Source organism: Macadamia integrifolia, chromosome 14 (genome assembly GCF_013358625.1).
Source record: "Macadamia integrifolia cultivar HAES 741 chromosome 14, SCU_Mint_v3, whole genome shotgun sequence".
Classification (NCBI taxonomy): domain Eukaryota; kingdom Viridiplantae; phylum Streptophyta; class Magnoliopsida; order Proteales; family Proteaceae; genus Macadamia; species Macadamia integrifolia.
The window spans coordinates 20,514,155-20,523,761 of record NC_056570.1 but is presented as its reverse complement, the minus strand read 5'-3'; the positions used below and the strand labels follow the sequence as shown (position 1 = coordinate 20,523,761).

The following is a 9,607-nucleotide window of genomic DNA, read 5'->3' as shown; positions in this document are numbered from 1 at the left end:
GTGGTTTTATGGCTGGGTTTGAGTGATACCAGGAAATTGGTGCAGTATATATCAGGAATATACCTTTCTACTTGGATTGGACATATAAGCATAGCTAGGTTTCTACTTAAGTTTCTTCTATCAAAGACTATAAATGCATAAACCTAGCTCCAGTAGTTAGGAACATACAAGCAAGGAATTGTTAAAATTCTTCTTGTGGATGCTTTATTTCTTTTTACATCTTTGATCTTGGCATCCTGATCACATGTAATGCTATTTCAAATGCCACTCTTTATGCATGTGATACTACACACGCACACGTCCCACTCGTTCTTTTGGTTTTTAGTTTCTAATTTCATTCAGTGATCATTTGAATGTTTCTAATTAAATAAAAATTCCATTTTGCATCTTTATTGCAGGCACTTGATACTTTCAACACTGCTATTGTATCACCTATCTACTATGTGATGTTTACATCATTAACCATTTTGGCCAGTGTGATCATGTTTAAGGTAACAGTTTCTGCCAGTTGAAGTGTATCAGTATTTGTCAATTGTCATATTTGCATGACCTGCCATATTGATTACGTGGATATGTATCATGCATATCCAAAACATTTAACATCTCCTTTTAGTGCAAGAAACATGAAATATTATGGAACTTGGTTACATATTTTGAGAATCCATAGCATTCAATCTGATAGTGATTGTTTCAAAGCATGGGGCATTTCTTTCTCTCTGTTTGATGGTTTTGCTTGAACTAGAGATCCAATGTTACCTTGTAGAGCTATCTCCCTTTATTATCTGTTGTGACTACTGTGGTGCAATTTAATTTATTTGGCACAAGTTGTGCGTGACAATTAGTGGCCAGGAATAGCTGAATTTATTTACTGATTAAAATGACCTTTAAAAGAAGATTAAGGAGACTTGTTTACCTATTCACAAAAATTATTTATCACTGCTTCTAGATCTTGATTCCAGCAGGAATTGAGATTCTTTTCTTCTTATAGTGTGTTAAAACCATGGTTGTAAGTTTCGACCGAAACTTAACAACTAGGTTTCAACGGGTCTGAAATGAAACCAAGGCTTGGAAACACTGTGGACCGGGCCAAATCTGAGACCAAGAATCTAGTCCAGATCTGGTTGGGTCTAGTAGGATAATTAGATATTTTTCTTGAGATGATATGCAATATTTTATTTATTTTATTTGATAAGAGAGAGCTATGTAGGGAAGTTGCAGTTTCCTAGTTGATTATTTGTTTTCTATTTGGAGTTGGTTTCTAATTTGGGAGTTTTAGTTTCTTATATATGCTGTAACTACAAAAGGAATTTTCATATTTGAATAATGGAATGATTTGGATTGAGAAGCCTGCTGACATTCCTATTTGGAGTTGTTTTCTAATTTTGGGAGTTTTAGTTTCTTATATATGCGGTAACTACAAAAGGAATTTTCATATTTGAATAATGGAATGATTTGGATTGAGAAGCCTGCATGTCTGCGCTTGTGCGCCCTTCCCACTGTAGGAGTGTTCTTCATTCCCTGATGCAGTTACAAGAAGGATTAAATATGACTTTCTGTTTAAAAAAAAAAATCTTATCTTATTCATGTTATTAGAATCATACGAAGGCAAGAGTCCAGTTTTATTTGAATTTTTCTTCTGTTTTAGATTAGATAGAGTTAAGAGGCAAGTTATGATTTCAGTTTTAGGGTAGGATTAGGATTTCTTTTGTTTTAATCTATATTATGAGAGCATGAAAGCAACAATTCTTAGTTGGATTTTTTATTGAAACTGAATGGAAGTGCTTACCAGTGCTGCTAAGAGCTGCATATTTTCTCTCCTCTGAAATGTCTCTCCCTACCTTGCCGCTGTTGTATTCATACACAACCCTTGCTCTTACCGTGATTTACAGCCCCTATCATTGGTGTCGATACCTGCTGATACACTTCAGATCAGTTTCTGATTTTAAGAGGTCATTCCCGCGATTGAAACGACTCCACCCTACACAGATTTGAGTCGTGATCTGATCTCTGCAGGAAGTTCCAACCATAACTTCAAAATCTGGTTCTGTCCTTGTGCTAGATCTGAGTACAGAAGTTCTACTTCCTCTTTTGAGTTATCTTACCCAGTTCGAAGAAGTTTTTCTGCCCTTACTGTTTTAACGTGAGGTTGAAGAAGCAGCTTCATCCTTAATATTAAAAGGCCCTTTTCTCTTATTTACAGAAAGCCCTGCACTGGTAACTTCTCTTACACTTTGATCCCTTTTTACATTACATATAAGGCGAGAATTGTTTGAGGATTTACAGAATTGCCACCTTTCTCTTGTAATTGGATTTAATTGTCTACGCGGGCCCATAAAGGATCCAAATAGGGTTTTCGAACCTTGGATCCACATCATTCCTCTTTCTTCTGTTCTCCTTTTCTTCTTCTTCTTCTTCTTCTTCCTCCCTTGTTTCTCCCTTTTATTTCTATTCTAATATTGTTTGCCCTTTCATTGGTGGCCAATACTCTGTTCTAGCAGCTATTTGAAACCCTCAAGATAGAGCTGTATCTCACTTGACACCCCTTCTTTCAGTTTCAAATTCACTGACGTGAATCCTCATCTTAGGATGACTCAAATCCTATGTACTTGTTCCCTAAGTCATCCTTTGTTATGGGAAACTTACCTGTAACCAAGGCTGGATTTGAGTTTACCAAAGCAACAGTTCAGGGTTCTTTTATTCTGCTGATTGATCTTTTTTTTGCTGGTTAATACTTGCATTCAAAGGGGCTATGGACTGCAATTAGTTGCCTGAAATTTCAGGTTAAACGTTGGTCCTTTGAGTGGGATCTTGTGCTACCTCTAGTTGCTGGTTGTCAAGAGGTTGAAGAAAACCTCAGCATATGAGCAAATCTCCTCTTTTTTTCTGTCTTTCCCTTATTACCCCTTCATTCTCCCTTTATTCCCCTTGGGCCTGTTTTAAATTTTATTCCAAGTCTGTTTCTAAACAATAAATCCTAATAGCTTGTATCTTTTCCCCTTTTACATACCAAGTACCCCCTCTAATATTCTGGTCAATTACCAGATCACCACTCCCCCTTTGCAATGTCGATTTACTTACTGTTTTGCCACTAATGCTCTTGATTTGAGTCTTCTATTACTTGGGTGGGCCCAAAGCGAACCGAAACAGGGTTTTTGAAACCCTGGTATTGCATCACCTATGGCCTTATACATGACCTTATGAAATATAGCTTTTAGTTTTTTGAAACTTTGGCTGCTGTGGATTCAATAGTTTCTTCTGTCGATTTAGTAGTGGGTTTGGTGGATTGCAAGCCTATTTATCTTCCTTTATTTCTATCTTTCTCTCAATCATTGGTCAGAATTTTCTGTTCTCTATACCCTGCTGCATATCTGATTTTTTTTTTTTCAAGGATCGATTCTGTTCTGTTGCAAACAGCATACTAGTTACTGTTCTATTTTGGTTTAACTGAACTTTGAGATTTGTTACCTTGTTTTCTGAAGTTCTGTTATCAGTTCTAATATTTTTGGTCGATTGGTACTGGTTCTAGTTCTTTTCGTCTCTCTCCTAGTGGCACTAGGATTCTTCTACATTTTTTCTATTCTGTTATCAGACTTTGTACAAAGTAATGTAGATCAGTTCAGCAGCAGCAGTAGATTTGTCCTTACCTATCAAAGAAGGAGGAAAAAGGGCTCGGCCTAGTGATGGCGGGTCCTCCTAGTTAGATAGTGTTTTATAGTCCTACTTTACTTGAGTCCCACTATGCCTTGTCATTTTTTGAGTAGGAGTTAGACCCTCTATAAACGAGGCACCGCTGTAAGTTTTTTAATACAACTGACTGAATAATAGTTGCAGCAAATTTGCTCCAAAACAACTGAGATAGCTGTGGGTGAGAGGCCCAAGGCGTAGCCATACACACACCTATCCCATCCCCTTTCTTTTCTCTTCTAATCCGATTTGACAGTGTGTGAATTGAGTGTTCTAATACTTAATTGGACACCAGCATTCACTTCTGACTGAAGAAATAGTGACAATACCTCCCTGGACAGAATCGAATTCAGCTGAAGAAGCTTGGGTTCTGGAAGAACAGATAGAGTGCTACATCTCCCTGTCCAACCACCTGATCAGCCAACCCATTTGGGTTTTTATTTCCCATCACTGGACCTTCCTTCGATTCAAGTATCAGCTCCATCTGAGCTCTCCAACCCCATCCGCAGGTCACCCCTCCCATAACCCTATTTTGGATTTATTTCTCAAGACTGATTTCAGATTTTTGTGCTATTTGATCTGGTTTTATTGGAGCTTTAAGGGACAACACTGGGGGTTATTGAGTCTCAATTACCCTTACATTACAGAGCCTGCAGGCTGATTCTGTTAGTAGAATAGACTATTCGACTAAAGGTTTGGTCTGTAATGAAATACTGAGTTCTGTTATTGAAGTCCTCAAAATTCTGGTTTTTCCAACTTCAAGTGGATTTTTTTACAGATTTTCTTATTGACACCCCCTTGTAACCTTATTTTTTTGTCCTTTTAATATTACAAGTAATTTTCTTTTCAATGATGGTAATTATTGTCATTTCACATATATTATTTGGAATATGTGCATGACAATGTCACCTTATAATAATGACATAATGATATGTCACTTTCAAATTATTTTTGTAAACCTCTTATACCCAACTTAAAGAACTTTTGAGTATAAGAAAAGGGGCAATTAAAAGAGGTTTCAAGTACTTAATATACCGATAGAGGTCTCATTCAGACACTCTCTTTTTTGTGTTTTCTGGTGTAAAAGGTTTTAAGTTTTTTTTTTTTTTTCCCCTGTAATTTTATACTTGCACATTAGGATTTGCTGATAAAAGCATTGAATATTTCAGTTGGTTATTGTTTTTCTCTATACTGATGTAACTTCTCTTTATCCTTCTATAAATAGTGTCAACTTTTTTCGCATATAAAAATTGAATGCATCAATTGTTTTCAGTTCTTGAAATTTCATCAAAATTTGAACTTCCAATTATGCTCTTTTGTGCTGCTGTGCTGCCCTGACAACTGTTAGAATGCAAGCGATGCTATACTGATGTAAGGGAGTTAATTGACTGAAAATATGTAGTACCTACCACTACATGCGTGGTGGTATAAGTCATCCTTTTACCTTGGTGGACCCTTATAAATGGATGATGAAGAATACCACCAAAAGGATTGGACACCTCCATCTTTTGACCTTAGCCAAGCAATTTGTTGCTATTTTTCTTCCTCGTTCCTCATGTAGAAAAAAAAACAATCTGGTGTCCTTGTGGCAATCTTGTCCTTTTAAGTTGTTGCCACTTGTTCTCTCATGCCCTCATGACTTAGAGGAAAGTCCACTTAATTTTCTAGACTTGTGTCGGACTAATTTCAATTTGTGCCAAAAGATGTATGGAGAAGTTCCCATGTGAAAACTTCGGCTTTCCTCTATCAAGCCAATCATCATCTTGAAAATCAACCTATCTGGCCTGAGGTGATTTCGACACAAAGTGCTACAAATATATGATATAATAAGATGATCTCATATGAATTATATATGGATTATGAATCTCCTCTAGGATATAATAAGTTAATCATGTTTTAATAAGCTGTCTGGAATTGGTATTTATGTTTGCTTTAGGTCTTTTGATGCTGTTAAAAAATAATCTAGAAAATACAGAATAGTTCTATTGCAAAAATAATGAACCAACTCAACCAAGTACAAGAAAACGAGGGTCCTCTCACCACTTAACCTTGGGCTCTCTTGGGGATTCACTCACCCAAGTGTGGGACTCACTCATCACAAGAAAGCCTCAAACTCATGTTGGGGCTCACATGACACACCCGAAGTACAAAATACAAAATCATTCACTTATTCTTCTTCAAGCCAAAAAAGGAAAAGAGCCATTGGAATAGAGCTATTGGAGAGAGGGAGATGGGAAGAAAAGTGGTCATGAGTGTTTACGTCAAAGATTCTTTTTATTTTCTGTAATTTGTTATTTTTGTATGTGGATCATGAATCAAGGTTATCAAGGTGTCGCCTGGCCCTACGGTGATGGAGGATGATAAAAAATCAAGGCGACACCAGCAAGGTGATGCCTAGGCAACCAAGGCAACAGTCCAGGCCGAGCCGCCTGGGCGCCTTGGTGACGCCTTGATAACTATGTTATGAATCTCCTGTAGGATGAGTTGATCATGCTTTAAGAACTCTTTCTCTGCTGTCCATGCTTACTTTGGGTCTTCACATTGAAAGTTTATATATATATATATATATTTTTCCATAATTTGTTTTTCATTCTCCTTTTCCCCTTTGGGTTAAACCCTCTATATATATACACACTATTAAAACGTGGAAACATGGTGGCTTATTATGGGGCTGATTTGTATGAGGGTTGCTCACATGGGGCTGACCTACTATGCTTGAAACTAAGTTTGTCCTCATTTGTGTACCCAATATGAGTATGTCAGCAATGTCCCTTATATCAATATCTCAGTTAATTGGTGGTAGAGATATATTTTGAGTGGCCCAACTCCAGAAAGTATAATTCGGATGGTATTTTCCAATTATTTTTGTCTATCCAGGCTTCATGGTTTCATAAATCTAGTCCACTGATTCAATGCAATTTAAAATTTTCATGACCTAGTGCTGAAATTTAGTCTTCCATCTAAATTTAAATGTTTGCAATTTCTTACTTGTCCTTTACCTTTTCAGGACTGGGATCGGCAAAATCCAACACAGATTGTCACAGAAATGTGTGGGTTTGTGACTATTCTGTCTGGGACGTTCCTTCTTCACAAAACCAAGGACATGGTGGATGGTATATGTTTTTCTTGCTTTACTTATTCATTGTATGGAGGAATACTAGCTTTACTTGTTTCTAAAGTTAGGTACAGCCTACATGCCTTCTACCTTGTGACGTGTTCTCTTTGCAACTTCATAAATGTTGAGAAAAAAATTCAGAAAAAGATGCAAAGAGAGGAATAAAACTAGCATCAGAACAAATTGTCTCCATCATCCTTTGACCTTCAACTTCTCTGACCTAAGAACAGCATCAATTTATTTGCCTTTCCTCTCTTTGTTGGTCTACATCTCTTAGTTACTTTGAAGTCTTTTGATTCACAGAAAATCAAAGGAATGCACCCTCTGTCATAAGACAATCCATTGTTGCTGTGACCAACGATAGACAGAATGAAACTGATGCCTTAGAGAAGGCGATAAGATCTCTGTCATGCTTGTTCTCTTATTCAGTCTATTTTATCTTAATATCCTCGCATATATCTCATGTAAATCTTTACAAGCCATCCAGATCATGCTGGACAATTGGGTTGTTCTGCTCAATCTAGTGTTGTGGTTGGGCTGAGGGTTGTTCTGCTCAATCTATATATATATATATATATATATATATTTGTCCAATCGGTAAATTACCCAATAGACAATACACGTGTCCCGATGTCAAAGGCTTGTAAGCTTTATCAGCTTTAGAAGCAGGCAGAGCTTACATTCCTCTTATGTTATTTAGTCACACTTGATTTCTGTACTAATGAAATGATACTGTTGATGTATGCCTTAACAGGTCCATTGATCTCCCGCCTCTCTCTCTCTAAGCACTCAGATATGGATGGGTTAGATCCTGAAGGCATCCCCCTTAGGTGCCCAGAATCTTTGCGGTCGCCGTAATACGTCGTTAATTTATCTTGCTTTCTTTTATACATTTTGGGGGAGGCACCTGATTGTCACCAACCTGTACTTCAAATATTTGATCAACACGGTCATATATTTTCTGGTACAATTAGAAGGCCAGGAGGGTTTCTTGGATCAAATGGGACGATAGCTTTTGGCAAAGGGTTGTACCCTCCAAGTTTTCCCCACGGCTTGTGAGGTATTTCTGCAAATGTAATTCTGAGCATGTTGGTGATAAATAGTGTATTTTAGATTTTGAAATGTTTCAAGAATCCATGATATTTTTACGGGGAAAAAAAAAAAGAGAAATTGTTGGTGAACAAAACATGTGCAGCGATTCTTTTAGGATATGGTCCTCAAGAATTATTGTTGATGAGGTGTTGTCTGTGATGTTCTTGATTTTAGGCTTAAGCTGTGTTGAAATTATGACTCTTCAGGCTTTGCTGTGGCAGGTCATGGTGAACTAATTCTTTTTGTTCAGTTAATAATTGCAGTTCATTGAGGCGAAAATCACTACAAGGAACTATATCTTTCTCCATGACTAGTGAACTTGATGTGCTTATATTTCACTAGATTCTAGAACATGTACCAAAGGTGCTAAATTTGGTGAGGCCTAGACAAGTTTCGAGTTGAATTTGGGGTGTTTGGGTGATTGGTTCATAACCGGGTTTTTGGATCCTTCAAATGATCCCACTATGGATATCTACATACATATAGACACATTGACTTTCTATTTCAGAATCTGCTGATCTATTTTAAAGTAGTTATAATATATTTACCCATATATCATGTTTACGCATACATAACGGATGCCAAAACAAAGTTTCTGTGAGGGGTCTTGGGCTTCTTGGCATGGATTGTATGGCCTTTGCTCTGATCTTCCCAATGGCCTATTCCTTCCCTTCCCCATGTCCTATTCCTTACATTATGTGCATTAGCACGAGATCGCAGAGAAATGCTTAGGAACAAGGAAAACCCTGGTAAGAGATGGCAATCTCTCATCAAAAGCACCAATGAAGGATACACTTTCTTCAGAAGCTATCTGTTCCCTCTAGGTTGTTACTTTTCAAACGAAGGAAATGGTAATTCTACCTCACCTTCACTTGTGTCTTGAGTTGTAAAATTGCCATGACCTATATATAATTGATTATATTGGAAGTAGAAGTATTTCTAGTGACTTCAGCCACTTTGCCTATAAAACTCTGATCTAAAACCTCAACTAGTGCTGAAGCCACCTTGTGATGCCTCTCAAGCTAAAGGAAAAGAGAAAGAAATGCTAGCTAGCTTTAAGCTGCCTAATCTAGTATTACAGCATTCAAAATCTTATCCCAATTTAATGGAGTTGGCTATATGGAGATTCAATGCAAAGACGAATGTGAGGATCAGCGCAAAAAGATTAATGGGTTATGGCTAATTATAATAAGTGTCGGTTGTCAACATGATGCACTATTACATGAAAATTGCTAGCAAGGACTGTCAGATCTAGTACTATTCAAAGAAAAAGAAAAGAAAAAACATCTCCTGATCTAGTACTATTCAAAGAGAAAGAAGAGAAAAAACATCTTTTGCATATATTAAATACAATTTTCAATCCAAAATGAAGACTTATCGTGGATGTATGGCCATAATGTGGTTCTAGGCTTGTATCCATGGACATGAATGTACATCCACTACAGTGTATTTATTTTTTATTTTTAGTGAAAATGATCGAATTTTTCTTCACCCACAATGAGGAAAGAACATCTTAAGCGATGACATTTGACCTTTAAATTTAATTGGAAAGTTTTTTTATTTCGACCATGCACAATAAGAGTGGGAGTTAATAAGAGTGGGAGTTAACTGATCCAATCCGATTTTTAAAAACAATGGTCTGTCTGCGGAGTTGGATCGTCAATGAAAAAATTGTCTCCTGGTTGGAGTCAGCTTAATTTGAGATAAATCCATCAG

The 9,607-nt window shown here is 36.9% G+C and overlaps 1 protein-coding gene across 1 annotated transcript; it reads left to right on the top strand.

Moving 5' to 3' along the window:
* Nucleotides 1-377: 377 nt before the first annotated feature.
* Nucleotides 378-8,033, top strand: LOC122061310 (probable magnesium transporter NIPA4). The gene is made up of 3 exons (XM_042624537.1): nucleotides 378-491; nucleotides 6,692-6,797; nucleotides 7,554-8,033. Exons 1-3 carry the CDS (start codon nucleotides 447-449, stop codon nucleotides 7,655-7,657), a joined length of 255 nt encoding a protein of 84 aa, XP_042480471.1. The 5' UTR covers nucleotides 378-446; the 3' UTR covers nucleotides 7,658-8,033.
* Nucleotides 8,034-9,607: the final 1,574 nt, after the last annotated feature.

Bases quoted from the DNA above. Each gene is read 5' to 3' on its own strand.
- LOC122061310 (XM_042624537.1), top strand. From the start codon at position 447: ATGTTTACATCATTAACCATTTTGGCCAGTGTGATCATGTTTAAG. The intron at 492-6,691 runs GTAACAGTTTCT...TTACCTTTTCAG, and splicing joins CCAGTGTGATCATGTTTAAG to GACTGGGATCGGCAAAATCC. The intron at 6,798-7,553 runs GTATATGTTTTT...ATGCCTTAACAG, and splicing joins AACCAAGGACATGGTGGATG to GTCCATTGATCTCCCGCCTC.